A 23,446-nucleotide genomic window follows, 5' to 3' on the forward strand; every position below is an offset into this window, starting at 1 on the left:
ACTCATCCTCACCGAACAGCCCTGCGAACAAGCAAGCCATCTCTCCCAGCTATGCTTTTACCTCCTCTGCAAAATGGAGCTAATAATAGAACTGATGGAAGGAACAGAAGTAATGGGTGAGGCACCTGGCGTGGTGCTTGATATGTGGCAGGAACTAAGGCAACATGGTAGCAGCCCAGCACTTACCATTCCAGGGAGTGAGCCAACAACCAACTGATGAGGAACCAACTAGTATCAAGAATGTCATTTCCTGGGGCGCCTGGGTGGCTCAGTCATTAAGTGTCTGCCTTCGGCTCAGGTCATGATCCCAGGGTCCTGGGATCGAGCCCTGCATCGGGCTCCCTGCTCAGCGGGGAGCCTGCTTCTCCCTCTCCCACTCCCCCTGCTTGTGTTCCCTCTCTCGCTATGTCTCTGTCAAATGAATAAATAAAATCTTAAAAAAAAAAAAAAAAGAATGTCATTTCCTCCAAGCTGGTGCCATTGGACAGAGCACTGCCCATATGCATTCAATTCTATTTAAATTCTACATATTTACAGGAAACTTCCTAAGCGTCTTAACCAAAGCAAATTCTTGGTCCATCAGAAGTCTGTAAAGGACCAAAAAATATCAAAGAGCTGCGACTTTTCCTGAACCAAGTCTGGGTATAAACTAATGGCCCGAAGTGGAATAAGAATCGCTCTAACGGCGACCACCCGGGAGCCTCAGCTCTTCAGACCAGGGCCCTAAATCAAGGGACTGCTGTTGTGGGGGTGGGAGTGGCTATTCAGAGGGCCTGCAGAATTCAGTCACGCTTCTTTCTGGGCACTTCCCTGCATCTCCAGACACTGCTGAAAGCCAGTGGTCCTGAAAGATAATCCCAGGTTATCCTCCAAATCCAATCAATAACCCAAATAATCATTTTGCCTTCTTTTGTTTGGTGGAGTAGAAGAGAATGACCCCAAGTGGTCCTCAGAGGCAAGAACAACTAATGAGAACCCATTTCTCAGCATCCTTCAATCAAGAAGCCCGCGTCATCAGCAACGCTAATTTAATAAAACAGGAGCCGTGGTGCTATAATTGGATTGCCATTATAGCTAGAGGGTTTCCAGGGTAACTGTGTTCTTGCCACAGATAAAATCCACCTAGCAGCACAAAGATTAAGGGTTTGGGAAAAAGTCACCATCCAACAAGAGGTCAAGAATTCCGGCTGAAGAGAACTATACCAAAAGCAAATGAGTTCAAGTGGACAAAATTCAAAACCCCAGCCCTGCCACGTCTTAGCTGTATGATTTCAGAAAAAAGCATATTTAACTTCTCCAGGCCTTGTTTCCTCTTCTGGAAAACGAGCATAATAATGGTATCTGGCTCAAAGGTTTGTTACAAGGATAAAACAGGTAATTTAAACAGTAACTGGTACATTTTAAACCCCGACTGAATGTCAAAAAAAAAAGGGGGGGGGAGGGAATAGGAAAGATGCCCCCAGACTAGATATTCCAGAGGCCTGGAAAACTAGAAAAATAAGGGGTTTGTTGTTTTCACAAATTTGGAGGGAAAGCACCCTGAAAGCTTCTCAGGAGGGCCCGAAATGGCTTATAAAAAATCAGATTGTCTTGTGCTTGTGGTCATGTTGTTACTGCCCCCACGGCCCTGACTTCTGGGAATGTGCCTTGTCAGAGGCAATTCGGCGAGTCTTAATTGAGGAGGGACACAACTTTTCAGGCCACAAATTAAGGATCGGGAAATCATCCTTGCTTAGGGTGTAACAGCTAACTGGAATGTTTCATAGCCATAAATACAGCAGGCCCATTTAGCATGTTTCCCCCTCAGGGGAAAGACTCAGCCACTGCAAAAGTAACAGTTATGAAGAAAACAGGGAATTTTCCTTTTGAGTGAAAAACAAAACCAGAAAGAAAAACGAGCCCTTTAAAAGATTCTTGACTATATGAATTTCAGGGTTGTGGGGGGTGCCTACCTTCCCTTGGCTCTGTTAGGATTAGAACAGGGATATGAATGAAAGTGAAGAGCAAGAATGACCAAGCTGCTGGGTCACCCGTCCCCCACCCCCAGCCCCCCACATGGACACGTTAAGCGGGCAAAGAACCACCACTAATATGCACCTGTGTTCACACTCGCAAAATGACTTCCAGGCAGCAAACAGCAAAGCAGCGAGAAAAACGAAGTTTGAGAGCAAGAACATGCGCACACAAAAAAGTTTCTGTTGTCCTAAGATTAAATGCTGAGGCAGGAAGAGATACTATTCTTGAATCAAGTGAGAAAAGATGGTAAAGCGCGATATTAAAATGCAGCACACTGGAATAAGTTTGCCTCTATAAAAACTGTTATGTTCTGTATGTGATTTAAATTAATGCCTATATTTGTTGGAGATAAAATTAAAATGAAGATAAACGGTGCCAACATATAGCGTGTTCGCTGGAGCAATAAATAAGGCAGTGAAAGGTACTTTACATTTCAGTCACATGTATCCGAACAGGGAGCTCAAAGCATTTGAGGAACATTTGTTAATTAAATGCTATAATAGGTTTGTGAGGCACTCAGACGGTGAGTATACACGTCTTTCAAAAAGAAGACAGGGAGGTTCAGTGACCTGGGGCCTTCTGGATGTTGCTGAAGCCCTGGGTGCTGAAGGCAGCAAGCTTTCCAGCTCGGCAGCTTCTCTGCCTGGTGGTAGGGCCCAGAACATAGAGCCATCCTGTCCCCTGACAGACCTCACATGTCCAACTTTCTCCATTAGCTACCCCAGTGGCCGGCAAGATTACTACTGAAGCTAGGGAGAAAGGCAATGACTTTACAACCATACATTAACAAATCTCTCCTTCCCAACCCCAACCTTGCAGGAGTGGCCCACGAATGATTAAATACTGTCACATCATTTATCCTCTGCTTGAAAACTTGGCTGAAGTATTGATGAGTGATGTCTTCTCTTCACATTGATCCCTTCAACCCCATCCTCCACATGTCCTGCCTGAGCCTCCCAGCACAGCACTGCTTGCTGGTCGCAGGCTTTCTGTTTCCAGAATCCACAAGCCCATGGAGCTCAGTCTGCCTTCAAAGCTCTGCTTGACAGGGGGCCAGATTAACTGACAAAGCTAAATCAAGCAAGACTGGGTGTGCCCTGATCACTGTGTATGGATAACTAATAATCTGGTATACTGGGGTCACTCTAATCTTGGACTTTTACGTATGTTCGAATTTCCCCCATAGAAAGCTCAAGTAAGTCAAACGGGGAGCATTCCCAGAAAGCCGGGCAGCCTGGCAGTGGAGACAAACACTCCTCTCTTGAGCTACTAGGGAAGCGTGCTGGCCAGTGGAGGGCCCCTGCTTCCGAAGAGGAGGCTCTCAAAGAAACAAGGGAGTCACTTTTTTTTGGCGGGTCATTTGAGGCTGATGCAGGTGAAATTTTAGGGAGCCTTAGGGATCACCTAGTCCACTCCCTTGTTTTTCAGAACAGAAGAATTCTCCACTCTCTTTGTATCTTCCTTTTTAACTTCCCAGTTAAAAAAAAACACAAACAACAACAACAACAAAAAAACGCATTCAAGTCCATGATAGTTTGATCCAAGTTTCGATGCAATAGATGCGAAATCCCTGTTCTGTCTCCTTTGCACAGGGTAGTCTACCTCTTCGTGCCTCGGTTCTTCCCCCGTGCCACGGAGATCAGGAGCATGCCCACCTTCGGGAGGGCTTAAAGGGCTCTGCACCTGGGAAGTGCTTCCGACCGTGCCTGGAATACAGGACACACACACTGACTGCTCCCATTATCATTATCACAAAGGTTGACAACCACCAGTGCTACTCTGTGCACAGTTCCCACTCTGCTGCCTGGCACCCTCCTGGCTAGGGGGAAACCATGGGAATAGTCGTGGCTAACGAGCTGGGTTCCTTACAGGCCAGAGCCTGCATCTGCCAGGTCAAGATCCGCAGAGCTCTCTTACTCTGGGGCGGGGGCCAGCAGTGGCTGAGATGGTGCCTATTCCTTAGCCTGCAAAGAAGCTCTTCGGACCCACAGGGAACCAGCAGCATAAGGAAGAAATAAACCTTTGTTTCAAGCATGGCGATCTGGAGAGTATTTACCACCACAGCATTGCTTTGACTACCCTAAACAAACATAGACAAAACAAAAAGAAAAGTACAGTGTACACGCACTTGGCGGATGTGAATTTCAGCCCAACTTAGCGCCATATTCACGGAACATGCACAGAGAGTCATGCTGATACAGCTCCAAGTCATGTGCTCTGGACTCTTGGTCAATCCAAGGTATTCTTTCAACACACTCTACTCCAATTCAGAGGCCTTAGGACTCTTAACTTCGAGAGTGTACCTACCACATCAATCTTAACATACACACTAATTAGAACTGCTAACATTTACTGAGTACTTACTGTAATATCCCATCAAAAAAGATGCCACTAGTTATAAAACATGCCATCAGTTATGGCACCACGAGAAACAAGCAAACAAGCAAACAAACAAATACACTACTACAGAAATGATGATATGGTGTTTTATTATGAGGCAGAATTTTTATTACATGCTTATTTAAAGAAATGTCTTAAAGTTATTTAGACACAGTACTTCTTTTATCATACGTCACCCACTACTTATTTAAAAAGAAAAATAGGGCGCCTGAGTGGCTCAGTCGTTAAGCGTCTGCCTTCGGCTCAGGTCATGATCCCAGGGTCCTGGGATGGAGCCCTGCATCGGGCTCCCTGCTCCAAGGGAAGCCTGCTTCTCCCTCTCCCACTCCCCCTGCTTGTGTTCCTGCTCTCACTATCTCTCTCTGTCAAATAAATAAATAAAATCTTTAAAAAAAAAAAAAAAAGAAGTACTAATGCAGGGCACCTGGGTGGCTCAGTTGTTAAGCGTCTGCCTTCGGCTCAGGTCATGATCCCGGGGTCCCAGGATCGAGTCCCACATCGGGCTCCTTGCTCGGCGGGAGGCCTGCTTCTCCCTCTCCCACTCCCCCTGCTTGTGTTCCTGCTCTCACTATCTCTCTCTCTGTCAAATAAATAAATAAAATCTTTTAAAAATAAATAAATAAATAAATAAAAAGAAAAATATAAGTGAAACAAATTGAACCATTCCTAAAACTTCTTCTTATTCAAATTCAATCCTTTAACCACTTTGCAACTGAAAATCATGGGGCTTTCATGTTTTTTCTTCCCCCCCATAATATTGTCCTCTTTGGGCCAACAAGAGCAATGACCAAAGTCATCGATCTCCAGGATTTTCTTCCAAGTAAGTTTCGATGTGCAGGTGGGATGATGACAACCACGCCATGACTGCCACCTCAATAACAGAAATCTGTCAGAAATGTTCGGGATGTGCATGAACACAAGACTTAAGCTGATAAGCTAGAAGTATGCTCGAGACATAGTGCTTTACTATCTATATGTATTTGCTGATTTATTCCTCATAACAGCTGCATGAGGCAGGCTCTGTATTATTATAACCATCCTGGAGTCAGGAACTGAGATCCGTCTGGAAAGATCACTCTGCTTGCTGAAGAACACACAGCTAGTAAGTGGAGGATCTAAGGTTTTCCATCTAAGGCAGGTGACATCTTAGAGCAACTGTGCTCAGCAAATATGAGGTCAGGCTTCTCATAATAGCAATTAGATTAGCTTTCCCCCCACCCCAACAGTGGGGCACAAGAATGTATTACAAACTCTAAAGAAAGTGTTCAAAGATTTAAGTCTCTTAAAGTTTACATATTGGGCTTTTACTTGTTTAAAACAAACCAAAGGGAAATTGACCCTTGTATTACTGCCAACTCCTTTTGATATAAATAGACAATTTAGCAGATGTGTCTGGGCCTCCGTTTGGTTATCCTGAAATAATTATTGGAAAGATCTGCAGCTACGCCTATCTTCTGAAAATATTGGGATATATGTGCAGTGAACACAGATATAAAACATCCATATGTATATGAACCTACATGGGATAGATCTTCAAACACATTTTTAACACATGTAGTTTTATTTGTGCCTATGTTTCTACACAGACATTATCTTTGGAAAGGCAAAGAAATCAGCCCTATTAAATAGGAAGACCAAATGCGTGCTTGATCCTCATGGAGCATGAAATTAGACTCAGTCTATGTCCAGAGGGAAAAACCTCACTGAACAAGTATAGGAGTTGATTTTTTTCTTTTCTAGCAGTTCTTTATCTCTTCTCCTATTTTAAGGACAGTTAGCACCACTGAACAATTACTTAGGAGGTACAATACAGAGCTTTGAGTGTAGCTCTTTATACACTTATCAAATGAGTGTTATAATTTGCTATAATTCTCCCTCCTGATTACATACAGTAGCTATTTCATTCTCTAAATAATATCTTATACATTTTTTTTAGAAGTTGGTTAAGTTGCTTAGGAGAATATTAGGCTCAGTTTCTTTGAAGGGTAATACAGTGGGAGTGACTGTATAATTATCTCTACCGGGCTCGCGCCCACTACACAATGTCGTCTACTACATCGACTGCTTTCCTGTTGCGAACTCCAGTTAATCCTACTAACTCACACACAGGAAAATGAGGCAGGCAGATTTTATTTTTAACTCGGGACTGGGAGAATAAGAGAAAGAAATACTAAGACTGATCAAATCTGGTGCATTTGCAATTTTTTATTTTAAGCTGTTGTAGATCTATGTGCCTACCAAATAGGTACAGTAATTTAGGCATGACAGCTACTTCTGTACTAGTGTCCCACCTGAGAAGCTCTGCCTGAGACCAACTGTCCTCTAAGCCACTCCACAGCTGGGCTCTTTGATGCCTGGCAATTACTACTCTATTCTGGATGGGGAGTTTTATTACATTTCAAATTGATGGGGATTTTATTCTCAAAATGCCAAGCATTCCAAATGCTTCATACATACAAGATTTTTACAAATAATCCCATGGCTTCCAGCAGAAAGACGTTTAACACAAGTCCTTCAAAATAAATGCATCAGGATTTCTAGAAGAATCCCATTTTCCAGTGTCATTCAATTATGTGTCTATTTATATGTCTGTCTCTCCAAAGGACAGATGGAGAATTCAAGGGTGGGGTTCTGGGGCATCTTACTCATGTTCACATGACCAGTGACTGACACGGGGCCTGGCACTTGAACCCTTCTCTGCCCCAAATTATGAATAGAGAACAGGTATTAGAAATTAGAAGTTCAAACTGTTTTATACTCCTAAATTAGTGAATTAGGCTCTCAGATTGCTACTATTCAAAAGAAACTGTCACTAAACTGTAGTCATATTCATTTAAAGACATTACCACTAAAGTCGATTAGAGGTTACCCTATGGTTGGAGGTGAGAACAGAGATTGACTACAAATAGGTATGAGATTTCTTTTTGGAGTGAAAGAAATGTTCTAAACTTAGATCAGGGTAATGGTTATAAAATCACTGAATCAGTGAGTTGCAATGAAACAAAACAAGACCCTTTGCCCAAAATCTCTCTTCACAAACACAATTACTGTTAGTATTTTTGATTGTGCATTCAGTCATCAATTCAAATATTTAGATTTGGAGGTAGACAGACCGTGTTAGCTAAAATGCCAGCACTGCACCTTGCTAATCCAGCAAGTTATACCTCTCTGGGTCACAATCTCATCTGTAAAATGGAGGGAAATGGCAGGTTACCTCATTGGGTTGCGATGAGCATCAAATAGTGACAGTAAGTTTTCAATGCCTTTTGGTTATCATCCCACGTGTTTTATTTAATTATAATTTCTTAATATTGAAAATAATCAGCCATCGCTGCAAAGGGTAACTGACAGGTATAATTCTTGTAAAACCCTAGCTAGATAAGAACTACCCTAAACAATACAGTGACTTACTTCTGAGTTTCATTCACAATCCAGGGCTCCTCCAATTGAAGTATATCCAGAGTTATTCTAAAGAACACTTTTTTTTTTTTTTAAGATTATTTACTTGAGAGAAAGAGAGAGCTGGAGGAGGGGCAGAAGGAGAGAATCTTCACACAGACTCCCTGCTGAGTGCAGAGCCCTACACAGGGCTCAATCCTGGGACCCTGAGAATATGACCTGAGCCAAAATCAACAGTCAGACACTTAATCAACTGAGCCATTCAGGAGCCCCCGAAGTAAACTTCTAATTTCTTTTCTAAAACCTTCAATGCTCCAGTCTTCTCCCAAAATGCTGCCCCTAAGAACCCCAGCTGCCAACAGGATGAAGAGTCCAATGTACAAATTCATTGCATTGCACAGAATCCATTTATAAGCTGCCCTTCCAATCCTCACCAATGTATTATTTTGACGATATTCTTTCTCTGCTCCACATACCTCATTCTCCAAGTACTTCAAATTCCTTGCCAAGCTGAAAACACCATTCTTTTACACATTTATTTTTGTGATTGCAGTTCCTTTTCCCTGGACTACCTGTAGTGTGTCTCAAAAAATTCTTAGATATCCTTTGTGACCTAACTCAGATGTCACATTCTTTAGTTAGCTTCATCCTTCTCTATAGCCTTGTAGTAAGATATACACACCTCTATGAAAGCACACATTGACAGACTCTGCCCTTCCGGGCCCGTAGAAACTGTCCTTCCACACTGCCCCCTCCCATGCTCTAACCTACTGAACTATTGTGGTTAACTTATGTTAAACCTCTGTACCTTGGCCCATTTTCTTTCCTCTTCCAGAAGCCCCTTCCCTCCCCGCCTCCCCTGCTTATTTTCCCTGTGCCATCAACCTAGCAAACTCCCGTAGGTTTCTCAGACCTCTGTTTAGAGATGACCACATCTCAGAAACATCTATAGGTCTACCAAGACTAGGTTTTCATTATCTGCCCCATGTGTTCCCAGAGCACCCTTCGATGATCCTGAATATTGGCCTCTAACACCATATGGAAAATAGTCTGTGGAGGGACATTCTGTGAGAGGCTAGGCTTTATAGAACTGTTGTTGGTCTCTGTAACTCCAGCACCTAGAAAGTCCCTGGTACACGGAAGATGCTCAATGCATATTTGTTGAGTAAATGTACTGATTATCTCCTTTAGAAATAATTTCAGGGACACCTGGGTGGCTCAGTCGGTTAAGCGTCTGCCTTCGGCTCAGGGCATGATCCTGGGGTCCTGGGATCAAGTCCCGCACTGGGCTCCCTGCTCATTGGGGAGCCTGCTTCTCCCTCTCCCTCTCCCTCTGCCTGCCGCTCCCCCTTGCTTGTGCTCTCTCTGATAAATAAATAAATAAATAAATAAATAAATAATCTTAAAAAAATAATTTCAGTCTGGGAGTTACATGGTAAATGAATTATAACAAAAAAAATCTGTTAAAAAAAAAAATCTGAGTTACCAATCTATGTTTTTTCACTGTAGCTTCACATCCCAGTTGCTGGACAAAGATCTTACGTGCTTGCATCCTTATTATGGAGCCTGGTACACATAAGACGCTCCATTATATTTGCTGAGATTTCATAGAAGTGAAGTATTATGCCAGATTCTAAGCCATTGAACACTTTCTACAAACGATCAATTTATATGATGCTCCTCAGTAGGTAAATTGATAGTGATATCATAAATCACAGAGCTGGAAAATTCATTTATTTCAACATCCACATTTTATAAATTAAAAAAATTGGGCTCAGTAAAAGAAGTAAATTACACATGATCATGCAAATAGGATCCCAAAAGAATACGTCCTCCCAAATCAATATCATTAAAGGTGTCCAACTTAGAAAGATTTATGTTATACCTGAAGCCAGATTTAGAGTTATGAGTATGGACTGTGCAAGCACCAAATAGTAAAAATAAAAGTAGGAAATAAATTTGGAAATAAATAAATCACTCTCTCTCACACACACACACACACACACACACACACACACATATATCTATATGATTAAACAGGTGTTGCTAATCATGAAAAGAGGAATAAATAAACACTTGGCTTGACATGAGTCATTATTTGATGGGCTATTTCAGGACAGAATTGATATTTCTAAATGGTTGATACCACGAGAGGCTATACCAAAGAACCACAGAAGTGGAAAATAATCACTAATGATTTCTTTTATGGAACAATTCCATAGACTATGACGAGTTCCCACTTAAGGATTCATAGTATTGGAAATTTCCACTTGGACAATTTTAAGCTTTTAAAAACCCTCCAAAACTGACACCTAGGAGTAAGTATGTGACTCAACTAAATATCACTAGCACTGTATGATATTAGAAAATTTACTAGGGAAAATCATTCCGTATCTGTTTTTTCAGCATACTCATCTAGAAAAGGCAAAAAACAGGCCATGTGCTCACATATCTCTTCAGAATGCAAGAACTTCGATAGAGTACCCCAAAGCACAAGCTTATGAGGTATGGTAAAGAATACCCAAATTCCTTGCTCCTCAGAGATAAAACTCAGCATATACAGTCTGAAGCCTAAAATCCCAACTATCTATTTCCTATCATAGGACTGAAGGCCCATCCAGGCTCACTCTAGTTCCCTTAAAAGATCCAAGCTCCTTCCTAAGCATGCATTGTTCTGCAAATGATCATTCTCAATTTGATACCAAGGTGTCATTTCAGGAATCAGCTCCTCTGAGAAGCACTACCGGACCCTCCCGGTAAACATCGCTCCAGATAACTCCCCATCTACACCTTTTATCCTATATGACTATCTGAATTTGTTTACTGGCTTATTTTTTTTTATGACAGTTACTGACTCACTAAATATTTATTGTGATCATCTTGTACAAAATACTCTTGCTTTTTTTTTTTTTTTAAAGATTTTATTTATTTATTCATGAGAGACAGAGAGAAACAGAGGGAGAAGCAGGCTCCCAAGGAGCGGGAAGCCCGATGCGGGACTCGATCCCAGGACCCTGGGATCATGACCTGAGCCGAAGGCAGACGCTTAACCATCTGAGCCACCCAGGCGCCCAATACTCTTGCTTTTTATATCTTGGTATTCACTGCTCCAAGCACCATGATTGTACACACAAGCTAAGCAGATAATACATGTTTATGGAATAAATGTTTAAATAAATGAAAATAAAATGGCTTACTAGGTAGTAGCCAAAAAGAGTGAAGAAGAAGCATATTAAATAGGATAGGGTAGGATAGGATAGGATGTTTACTGGCTTATTGTTTATGTCTTTACATTCCCTTAGCTTCTCCTCCAGCATTTATGGTCAGCCAGAGAAAGAAGCTCATCTGCCTTAGTTATCCTTTAATCCTAGTACCCAAAGTTCATACAACATAGTAGGACTCAGGTGTGATGAATGAAGAATGCAACAACCTGAGTTTATAACCTAGATCTGTTACTTACCAGCTGCAAGGTCACTGGTAAATCTTCCAGGCCCTATTTACTTGAATAAAGACCAGGAATCATAAATATATCTGTCTCATACTGCAGAACTCCCTAATATTAGGAGCAAATACCTTATGAACCACAAATATGGTTTTCAGACAATGATAACAGTATCACTCTAGAAGACCTTTTGTATGCCAGGCTCTGTTCTAAAAAGCACTTTACACAGGCACTATGATGCCTTTGACTATATGATGCACTATTAGGTTTTTACCACTAATATAGAAATAATTGGTGCCGGTGAATCTCTAACATGATGATTTCTCAACATACCAATTATAAGATGTGCTTCAATCTCAAAGAAATTAATGGGAAAAAAAAGTACTTCATAGAATAGAATGCAGTTTTATACATTCAGTACTCCTCTAACAATCCTATGAGATAGGTCCGATTGCCATCATTATTTTACAGATGTGGAAACTGAGGCACAGAGAGGTTAAGTTACTTATTCAAGATTACAGGAGTTTTAATGATAACAAGGAAAGATGAACAGGGACTCAAAAAGCTCTATAGCTTCAACTCTCCATAAAGTATCAAGAGTTAGGTTCACTTCTCTAAATGATACAACTGAACCAGGAAATTCTCCTCCCTGAAGTGAATGGTACTCTGACTTCTAATAATGCTCATGGCAAAGTATTATGAAAATAACAGTAGAAAGAGAGCAGTTTTAGATACTGAACTTCCAGTTTTCTCAATCTGCATCCTCTTTGCAATTATATAACTCAGTTTTTACCAGACCAACTTGCACTCATTTAGATTTTGCTTTTAACTTTTCTCAATCCTTTCATTTATCTGTTTTCTGTATTCATAAAGACACTGAAAGCGATTCTGGAAATGATCATCTATTTGTGTTTAGATCTACTTTCTGCCCTTCTCCACTCCCCATTCTCCTTGGTCTGAGCTTACTAGGCATTAAATAAATGTTGCTAACTAAAAGCAAAAATGAGATCTGATTTGGCATCATATCCCATGGCATGAAATTAAAACAACAACAACAACAAACCCACAACTCAAGCATATATTATCGTTAGCTTCCCAAATATGATTAGTGGCAATCTTGGTGTAAGTTACATAAGCAGAGAGCATAGCTTTTCGAGCCCAAGCAGAAAAATCCAGGGATGTAGTATGTATGGTGGTGGGGGGGAGAGAGCTGAAACACATACATGACTTTCAGAGATGTGACTATGATGTGACCCAAACCCGATTATTGAATAGCTAATAAAGCTAATATAGGAAATAGGACACAGATTTAAAAGAGCACAGTCACCATCAATGTTCAATTCTAAAACAACATTCTTATACATACAAAACACCTCAAACACAGATAAGTTGTTTGGGGTGTCCTGATCCTCCATATGAAAGTCAAGACATGTGATATTCCAAACCTCCCGTGAAAGTCTAACATGCTTACTATTAGGAAAAGCAATCAAGACATAAATCCCTTATAATCATGTAAGGAAAGACTGAAAAGAAACACAATTCTATCAGCTTTTAATTGTTCATCAGAGATCTTGGCTACTTGAGAAATTACTGAGAAAAAACCTTATTAATCCATTTGCAATCATATGAAAATTTCTACTAACTACTCCATAGCTGTTCTCTCTTTCCGGACCCGGCTGAGCAGGAGGCGCCATCACGGGAGTCGACATCCGCCACAACAAGGACCGAAAGGTTCAGCGCAAGGAGCCCAAGAGCCAGGACATCTACCTGAGACTGTTGGTCAAGCTGTACAAGTCTCTGGCCAGACGAACCAACTCTACCTTCAACCAAGTCGTGTTGAAGAGGTTGTTCATGAGTCGCACCAACCGGCCACCTCTGTCCCTTTCCCGGATGATCCGGAAGATGAAGCTGCCTGGCCGGGAGAACAAAACAGCTGTGGCTGTAGGGACCATAACCGATGGTGCGTGTCCAGGAGGTGCCCAAACTGAGGTGTGCGCACTGTGTGTGAGCAGCCGTGCCCAGAGCCGCATCCTCAAGGCTGGAGGCAAGATCCTCACCTTCGACCAGTTGGCCCAAGACTCCCCCAAGGGCTGTGGCACCGTCTTGCTCTTTGGTCCATGCAAGGGCCGAGAGGTGTACAGGCACTTCGGCAAGGCCCCGGGAACCCCGCACAGCCACACCAAACCCTGCGTGAGATCCAAGGGCCGGAAGTTCGAGCACGCCAGAGGCCGCAGGGCCAGCCGAGGCTACAAAAACTAACCCCAGATCCTGCCTTGTTATTAAAGATTTTGAATGCTGGAAAAAAAAAAAAAAAAAAAAGCTTCCTTCCTCACATACAGGGTAAGAACTGTTCCAAAATTGCTTTGTTTCTAAATCCTGCTTGTCAGTATATAATCCCCCACCCACACCACCTCTTAGTAGCAGGTAGACTTGCGTAGAAATGACTTGCATATTTCTGGCCAACAGCTTTGCCCACATCTGCAAAAGTTTGGAAGTGTGTGAGTAAAGGAAGATCCATAGATTTTCCAATAATACATGTTAATAAAAATAACCTTGACGCATAGTAAAAGTCCCTTCTGAGTCATCAAATATTGAATGCTTTCAGTTATTTTAATATGAAATGTGTTTCATCCTATTTGGTTCTTCAAATTCTTTCTCCACAATGCATGAGACACAGTATGTACTTGACCACGTATTTATGAACAAACAAAAATCGTGTTCAGGGTTTTAAGAAAACTATCAGAAATACTAGCTTTGGATGGACATAAATAGAATTAAAACCTTTTAAAAGCCCTAATAATATCCCACAATTGCTTTCTAATGGGCTCATTGCTGTATTCATTCTGTTTACCAGAAGTTTGTAAAGCATGATGCATGTGTGTATAATGCTAATTCATCCCTTGTAAGGGATGTTGGCATTTGAAGTGATGCTTACTTGGACAGGAGCTTACTTGCCCTCTAGGCATAGGTGTGTTTGTGTATGAAGGGGCATCAGTGAGGAACCTGACATTTCCTGGGTGGTACAAGCAATGTGGAAGTGTCAAAGGAGCCCGTTTCTCCTGCAAGGATTTTACCATATGAGCTCTGACAAAATCTCTTTGGCTGTTTTACAATCTGTAAAAAAGGCAAGTACAAAAAGTTGTTCTTATATACCTTAAAGAGTCATTAAGATGTGAACATTACTTGAAATACAGATCTTTACTAATGACAGTAATTTCCTTCATTAATTGTCTCTTATGGGAAATTTTCCATGGTACGTGCTAACTAAATTTCACTCAGACTACACATCAGAAAGGATTCCTCTGAATGTCTGGAGCAGCCAAAATGATGATTTCACAAAATCATTTAAAAGCTGTCACAGTAGGTACCTCTTACTGCAGATAAGGGAATGCGGTTGTGATACGAAACGGACACTGGAGACAAGCCCATGCAAGCGTTCGTGTAAATCTGAACATTAGGTGTAATCAGATGGTCCACACTGTCTTTCAGTCAACACAAACCAGGTGAGAGTCCTATCCAACAGTAGAGTGGATTTGTTATTCTTCTGAAACTACAGTGAAAACTAAATACTGGGGGAACATGGATCTAGAACCAAGGAAAAGGCAGTAGGAAAATGTGAGGAACATGTCTCTACATTACAGAATTTTTTAACTTGGAAACATCGGGGGAGAAATCCCATCTAAGATATTCAGTTCACCCTGACTTCCTAATCCCTCCTTCCTTCCAACTCCCCTGACCGTGCATGTCCACTCAGCAATCCCCACCACCCAGTGACATTCCAGACCTCCCCCCTCCACATATCGTCACACTAGCTCAGAATATGTTCTTTTAGTCACTTGCCTTTAGCCAGCTGCACTCTCTTTGCCTTTATAAAACATCCACTCATTCCACCTTTACCTTGTCCCTAAAGCCCTGTTTGGTCCCCCACCCAGCCCTATACCAAGCTGGAGGCTAGACCTACAAATTACTACCTTGAATGCCGCTGTCATTAAATGCAGGGGAGACGTTCATTCTCTGCTCTGGAGTTTTCCATGGGGAGGGACCTTCCATGGAGAAACATTCATAACATGTCTCTGCCTCACACATTCTTCTCCTGATGAAAAGCTTACTGAGGAGTCAGTCCAGTGACTTAGCAGACTGCCGACTTTGAGGACAGCAACAGGGCATGTATGGTTCGGCCCCTTCCAAGTTCCACTCAGAACAGCTGCCTGCAAGAGCATGCTTTCCTCTGCTTTTTCAGACTCCATATTGTTTGGGGGTGGGGCAGGCCCACCTCAAGAGAAGCCTGCAGCGGACCTGTGCTGACCATTCTCAGGAGGGCAAATCTGTCTGTTCAGAGGTAAGACAGTTATTTCTCTTGACCTAAAGCTAATGAAGTCAGCCAAGGTGGTTTTATCAGTCCCCACACTGACAGTTTGGTTTCCATCTATCTGCCTCCTCTCTTTCTCATTGGCTTCTGAGCAAGGATAGAAAGGAGGGACTCTGTTTATTGTGTCCCGAGAATGCTCACCTAGCCTTTCAGCTGACCTTTATCTCGAAGTCACTCACTATCTTGTTTGTTTGTTTGTTTGTTTGTTTGTTTGTTTGTTTTGGGTAGCTCTGGGGTTGTACCTATTCTTGCAAAAGCCAAGACACAGTACAGACCTGATCATCAAATTTCCAGGGGGCTTCAGTGTGGTACCACCATACCTTTGCATGAACCCATTCAGTGCATATCCGAAAGGGTCCATCTACACTTCCTTGGCTTCACACACTCTCAGGACCTCTCCTGCACATCTAACTTTCCTTCCTTCTTTTGAGAAGAGCAAGGTTATGTAGCATACATTTTCTCCTATTCAGTAACCTGTTTCTGTTAATGGACTCTTCTCTGTGCAGGAACAGAGGAAGAGATGCCCCATCCCTGTGTTATGCAAATCTTCCCATTTGTGTTCTTGATCCCATCGCTCCCACCCCATTCCCTTGTTCACGTCCTTCTCCACACTCACTAGTATCTTCCATGGCTCCCACTCCACATGAGCCTTCTCTTCTGCATCTGAACACAGGTCTCACTTTGATTTGGGGGTAGTGGGAAGTTAGCTTTAATTCTCTGAAGATACCTTTTTCCTTTTTTACAGCAAATTTCTTGAGAAGATGGAAAGAGTAAAGCCTAGAGATGAGAGCAAAACTCAAAAAAAGTTCCACTGTTGCTTAGAACCACGTCAGAACCAGAATCTACATCTTCAGAGCTTTTGGAGCATGTGGCCTTGAATGCTACCTCCTGAAAACCTTCTGTGTGGCTAACTTAAAAACCCACTGTGATGGAGGAGGACATAGAAGGTTGAGTCTCTACCATATCCACAGTTCTGTTCAAGGTTAAGAGCTTCAAAAAGTTGTTTGTTTTTAAGAAATACATTTCCCACAGCTTTGTAACAGGTAACTGGCCACAACTAATTAGATGAAGAGACTGAACCCAAACCAGCAACATAAGATAGGTTGGAGGAAGAATTCCTTCCCAATTTGTACTGGAGAAGAACCAGCTACAATAATGGACCTTATTGTTTCAAACATGTGAGGGCAAGGCACAGCTGGCTGGCAGCACAGGGAGTAAGGAGTGGAAACAAGAGACACACAGAGTAGCAGGAAGCAGCTGAGACAGGAGACGGCATTAGCGAGGGAACATCATGGTGTCCTGTCCAGAAGAAAGCCACACAGCAACACTGATAGGAGCAGCAACGGGAAGACAGAAAGAAAAACTGAGAGAAGCTAAGCCATAGGAATGGAGACCCCTGTTCAAGGAAACACTGGGGCTTTACTTTGAGGGGATGGCAAAATCAGCTACTGTTGTGTCCTCAGTGATAATCCAGGTTTCCATATGGCTTTGTTGTCTGGCTGATGACACGGTAAAGTCAACTGAGGTAACACTGAGCACGCCTTGTCTTCCTGCAACCTGAAAGAGCCTAATTACAACAGAACCGAGGAACCGTTTCTTTATTTTAAAGGAAGTTGGACAAACATGATTCTGACCACATTGGAATATCATGGTTTAAAAAATAACGAAGCCTTTTTATATAATGAAAAGGAAAATGGAAGGAAGGGGAAAGAGGGAGTTTACTGTGCATGTCTGCTTGCAATCTTGTAACACCAAATAAACCATTCAGGTTAGCTCTCTTCTCTTCCATGGCCCATTTTCAGGTTTTAGTCCCTTTTAATTATGTCTAGTCCAAGGCAGCTCAGAAAGGTGGCAAGAGCAGGAGGCTTGGAAGTAGAATTAACTCTCTGGACCTTTAGATCATATAAGCAGTACAGAAGGTTGAATCATATATTTTTCAAGCCTGATTATGCAAAACACTTGTTTCTTAACAAAGAATAAGATAAAGGTATTTTGCAGTTCATTGCACCATTTGCATTTTTAATTACGGCAGACATCTTTATTGTATTAAATACCTTATTCTAGCTGAGTGAAGAGTGTGGCTGTTTTAAGTGAACAAAAGTGTCACAAGAATACCTTACTCTTCCTCCACGGCGAGCACCTGTATCCAAACCACAGAGCCGTGGAAAACAAACTCCCCAACATTTACTCTCCTGGCCACAAGTACCTATTTAGAGAAGTGTCTGCATTGGTCTGAACAACACATCCCCAAGCAACAAAGTGGAAGCTCAGGTCGATAACATGAGCTACTATGCGGACTCTAACATTTGGGGATGGTGACTGAAACTTACTTATAAACCTCAAAAAAAACAAGCAGTTATGGGGCACCTGGGTGGCTCAGCCTGTTAAGCGTCTGCCTTTGGTTCAGGTCATGATCTCAGGGTCCTGGGATCGAGCCCCACATTGGGCTCCCCCACTCAGCAGGGAGTCTGCTTCTCCCTCTCCCTCTGCCCCACTGCTTGTACTCACTCTCTCAAATAAATAAATGCAGTCTTTAAACAAAACAAAACAAAACAAAAAACCCAAGCAGTTCCAGTTCTGGATGTCTAGTTCTGGATTCCAAAAAACACAAAGACACCCATGCAAGAAGCTCATCTTAATATTTATAATAAAGAAATGCCACCCCTTAATGCCCATCAGTAGAAGCAGCAAATGGTGGTACACTCAAACTATGAAGCAGGGGACAGGTGTTAAAAACAATATGGCATATCCCTGCTTACTGGCATGAAAAGATCTAGAAGCAAAGAACAAACTGGAGATACTATCATAACATTTATTTTTAAAATAAATGTTAGCTACAGAGTCATACCCATAGCCATAGCCATGTGTATTTATTTATTTTTTTTAAAAGATTTATTTATTTATTTATTTATTTATTTGAGAGAGCGAGAATGAGAGAGAGAGAGTACATGAGAGGGGGTAGGGTTAGAGAGAGAAGCAGGCTCCTTGCTGAGCAGGGAGCCCGATGCGGGACTCGATCCAGGGACTCCAGGATCATGACCTGAGCCGAAGGCAGTCGCTTAACCAACTGAGCCACCCAGGCGCCCCACCATGTGTATTTATGTATTGTTAAAAGATTGCAAAGATGCCTGACAAACAGACGATACTGATTATGAAAAATGTATGGAGTTGGGGGAGAGTATACAGCAGTAATCAATAGAGTAATCCGAGGGAATGCTTTTAAGTTCTATTCTACATACTTCTGATTGCTGGAATATGTTGTGATGAGAATTTATTCACATACTCCATACATATATATGTTTTGGTAAAGTTAAGGAACAGGATGTCTTCAAAGTACTGCACACATATGTGACTGGTGGGCCAGCACTGCTCAGTGGAGGGATCCCTGGATTCAAAATCAAAAGGACCAAGAATGAGACCCAGTTCTGCCACTTTAGAAGTAGGATTTGGGGCAATGCACTCAACATCGTGTGTCATACTGGGACAACAGTTTCTGGCCAAGCAAACTCACAGCACAGACTCGATGTGAAGGTAGAATAAGATGAGCACAAATCCATTCTACAAGCCACCAACACTCTATACATCTCAACTACAACTACTACCATTGTCTGTATTAATTTGACCTCTTAAATTTCCCTGAAGAGAAATAGCTTAGTTTGTGATAATAGATAATTTGTTTTAAACTCCTCCATTTGAACCACATCACTTCATCCTGTCTCCTTTCACTGAGGTCTGGAATTAAAACAAACATCAAATGAGGCCGTAGGATTTTATTTTATCTGTCACATACTGCTGTCATTAAACACACTTGAGATGAGTGGGTTTAGTTCAAATAAAACTGCTTCTTTCCCAAACTCAACAAACATGAAGCAGAGAGAAAAGGAAGCCTGCACTTGAATCGTGTTCAGAAGCCTTGCACGTTACATTTCAAGGAGATCCATCTGGCAGGCTGACACAGTAATAAGTTCTTTTAATTGTCAGGTCACTTAGATTACAGATCCAGGCTGTCAATTTTCCCACTGCAGTTTTTTTTGTTATTGGTAGCTCCTTTAAATTTTTTTTTTTTCCTCTAGTTATTCTCAATGAGAAAAACTACCTTCTTCCCCAGGAAGGTAAGGAGGCAGCAATTCAATGCAACAAGCATTTACTACTGAGCACCAACTATGGGGGAACTGGGCTTGCTGTTAGCAATTCAAGAGAGAATATATAAAAATCCCCATCTTGCCAGAAGTCACAGGCAACAGGGGCAATAAACTCTTACAACCCCAAATGACACTCATAATGGGATCAAAGTTTCTGGTACACCTGATGTGCCCCATCTTTTTAAAGGAATTCCTTCTCAGATGTACAAATCTACTTAATCCTGGCAGTTTAGCTGCTTGAGGAAGTAAAAACAGCAACATTGAGGAGACGGTAGAAAGGGGCATGGATGTGTCTGCGTGCGCACATGTCCAGTACGTACTGCGGCGATCCTCCAACCTAAGCTAAGACTGCCCTTCCACGCAGTCTCGCGTCCACCTGCTCGCCTCCATGCACTGTAGCTTCTTGGTGATGCCCCATTCTCACCAGAATGTGTACTTTCAAGCTGCTATATCGCTACTCAGTTTCCTTTTCTGGATGTTTCCCTCCTCCAAACTTCTATTATACTTTCATTATATTGCACATAGTCAGTGTTTAATAACTAGGAAGGAGAGCAACACGCTGGAGGATTTACCAAACACTGGAGTTGAAAAGAACCTGAGAAATGATCTAGTTTGGTCCTTCATAAAAGATGAGCTAGATGTTCAGAGAAGCGAAGGGGTCTTCTGAAGTCAAATAACTAGTGGAAGAGGTGGGTTTGGAATCCACTCTTCTAACTTGCCCAGTGCTCTGTCTACAGCATGCTGTTCCCTTACATTTTTGAGGAGTGACAGGGACATGTACTGACAAGCTCAATGGATTAGTAAGTATAGACAGCATTCCATTAAAAGGAAGGAAAAAAAAAATCAAGGGTGCTTATTAAAACAAGCGTACTTTTTTCTACGGTGACTGCTCCCTGAGACAATTTCCAAGACATTGTACATTCAGGTACCAAGAGCACCTCTCTTGCCCACCGCGGTGAAAAAATGTGTACTACGAAACTCTGAAGAAGCCAATGGCAACAGTGAATTTCTACTCTGAGTAAAATGCTCTTGGAGCTTAAGAAGGCATTTAAGGTTGGGAATATATTAGAAAGGGAGGCAAATGCAGATCCTATAGGCTTAAGAAAATGCTTCCCAGTCTCATTTCATTCTCCTGCAAGAAAAGACAGATTTGCTTAGGGACTAAGGGGCACACAGACACCCTAACTCAGGCTGGAAGTCCCACTGACATTCAGAACAAAGGCCAGGGCGTTAGACAGAGAAAAGGCTGCTGCAGGAAATCAGCCTATGCGGCACTATTACTATAGGACTCCAGAGCACATCATTTCTTTTTCTTTTTTTAACATGTACTTATTTATTTGAGAGAGAGACACACACCCACACGCACGCACGCACGCAAGTGGGGGGAGGGGCGGAGGGAGAGGGAGAGAATCTCACGCAGACACCCCACTGAGCAAGTAGCTGGAAGTAGGGCCGCATCTCACAACCCTAAGATCACAACCTGAGCCAAAATCAAGAGTCAGATGCTTAACCGGCTGAACCAGTCAGATGCCCCTGTAGCACATCATTTCATCTATCAGCCTGTTTCCTCATATCTAAAATGTACATAAGAATCCCCATCTTCAGGACTTACTATGAGATTTCAATACTAATGAATAAAGGAAGAAACTCTGTAAATATTAAGATATTAAGTGAAAGTACTGAATTGTCATTATCAAGAAAGAACATCAGCCTTCTAAAGGCCTCTAGATCTACCAGGCTCAGAAATCTTACCTGTTTACTACTGCAGGGGTAACAGTGGGACTGTATAAACTGTGAATCACAGAAAAGGAAGAAAACAGAAATGGTGTCCTCAATACTTGAGTATCCAATAAACTAAGGGGTAAGTGAATGAACTTGAACAATCCATGTGGCTCTAGAGAGACCTAAGGGATAGAACTGCCATTTCAATATAGAGAAGGAAATGACTTGGCACTGGTCAACGAGCAGCTAATTCTGAGAGTTAGGACTGGAATCCAGCTCCTTGGGAGCCCACATTCCATTCGTAGGAGACTATGAAACAAGAGGAGCCTAAGAAACACACAGAGAAATGGACAACCCAGTGCTGCAGAGATTGCTGGGTAGGGATTTGAGGCCTCATTAAACTGGAAGGGATCCTCCGGGATGACTGCAGGCCATCTTCCTCTCCTTATCAGAGCAGTGGAAGACCCTTTGGGGGTAGCACAGCACAGAGAAAAACCAGGTGAAGAAAGACACCCCAGGCCACCTACAGGAGGGGAAGTAAAGCTGCACCTACTCAGGGTCAGTTCCTGAGTTGAAGGTCATCTATGCATTCTCTCTCTTAATTCTAGCCATGTCATAATGTAAACATAATTATTCCTCTCTTACCATTGAGGAAATTAGGATCTACAGAAGTCAAGCATCCCTCCAGCATTCACAGAGCCCCTGAGTGGTAGATGGAGACTCCAGGTCCCAGACAGCAGAGTGCAAGCATGAGCTCATTCTCCTGGGCCAGATGAACGCCCGCACCAGCCCCGGCCAGTAGATGGTAAGGGGCTCAGATGCTGGACACAGGAGGTCAGCAGATCCTGCTATGTGTGCAGCTTGCATTCAAAGGGGAAAGTGGTTTGGGGGACAGTGTGACATTCACATTTTCTGAAGTGAGTCAATATGAGGTAAGTGTTATTATTTTTTCTGATGCAAAATTGGGGGGATTCTGGATACCTTTTTCAAAGTGCAAATATTTCTCTTTGTGGCAATGACATGGCAAAAGAATAATAAAATATGCATAAGTATAAATATAACTGGAGTGGGTGAGGAGTCAGAATGGCTGAACAAAGAGGCTAATAAGCAGCTTTGTTTCCTAGTTCCGAGTGAAATAGTTGATTCTGTGAACACAGAAATACAAGAATGAAAACAACAGTCTCACTGGTTTTCCCTACTAGACACAACTCTATGTACTTCAGCTCCAGCCTTCATCTAACTGAAGCTCTTATTATACCATCATCCTTAACTCATAAAAATCAAATTGTATTACTCCGTTATCATAATGTTCTAAGTCTTTCTCGCTTGGTGCATATTTCACATATCATTTTATACTCTAATGAGATCCTGAATAGGTTACATTACATATACATCTGATAGAATATTTAGGACTCAATTTTCACCATCATTGAACAGCTTTATGCAATTCATATATTCAAAAGTGTGTGAATAATCAGGTACTTGTGATCATGATGGTGGGCCAATTAAGAGCTGAAGGTTGGGCCATATGTCTTCACAAGGAATTACTTCTCAGTCCCAGCCTAGAATTCTGGGCTGGAAGAAGCACTGGAAATTATATTCCTCCAGCTCTTGCACGTGACATTTGGGGAGACTACGGCCCAGACAGGAACAGGGACATGTTGAAGGACACATAGCTAGACAGAGGCAGAGCACGTACTAGAATCCAGATTTTGTTTCCTGATCTCTATAATACCTTCTTTGTCTCCCATCTGAGACAAAGTCAAGATCCTTGTTTTGTCAATAACTCCTCTTTTTCCCCATGAATTCAGAATAGAACAAAGGCACTGCTACTCTGAGAAAAAGCAGAGTCATATACACAGGTCTCCCCGTAGACAGAAAGTTAACCAAACGTAATCAGTGTGACCCAGTATACTTTAGATCATTACATTCATTTTTGACCTTTGGAGAACCTAT

At 42.1% G+C, this 23,446-nt stretch overlaps 2 protein-coding genes across 7 annotated transcripts in view; one reads left to right on the forward strand and one right to left on the reverse strand.

The window, feature by feature from the left end:
• LPP (LIM domain containing preferred translocation partner in lipoma) overlaps positions 1-23,446 on the reverse strand; it is a 666,907-nt gene that overhangs the window by 289,706 nt on the left and 353,755 nt on the right. The window lies entirely within an intron of this gene.
• LOC123863526 (large ribosomal subunit protein eL18-like) lies at positions 12,938-13,531 on the forward strand (the record flags this gene model as incomplete). The annotated part of the gene is given in 3 exon segments (XM_045903172.2): positions 12,938-13,215; positions 13,217-13,242; positions 13,245-13,531. Coding segments are annotated over 3 exon segments (576 nt in total), but the record flags the coding sequence as incomplete, so codon positions are not given.

Source organism: Mirounga angustirostris, unplaced genomic scaffold, assembly GCF_029215605.1.
Source record: "Mirounga angustirostris isolate CCGP_5_RB_7025 unplaced genomic scaffold, mMirAng1.0.hap1 SCAF_1, whole genome shotgun sequence".
Taxonomy (NCBI): domain Eukaryota; kingdom Metazoa; phylum Chordata; class Mammalia; order Carnivora; family Phocidae; genus Mirounga; species Mirounga angustirostris.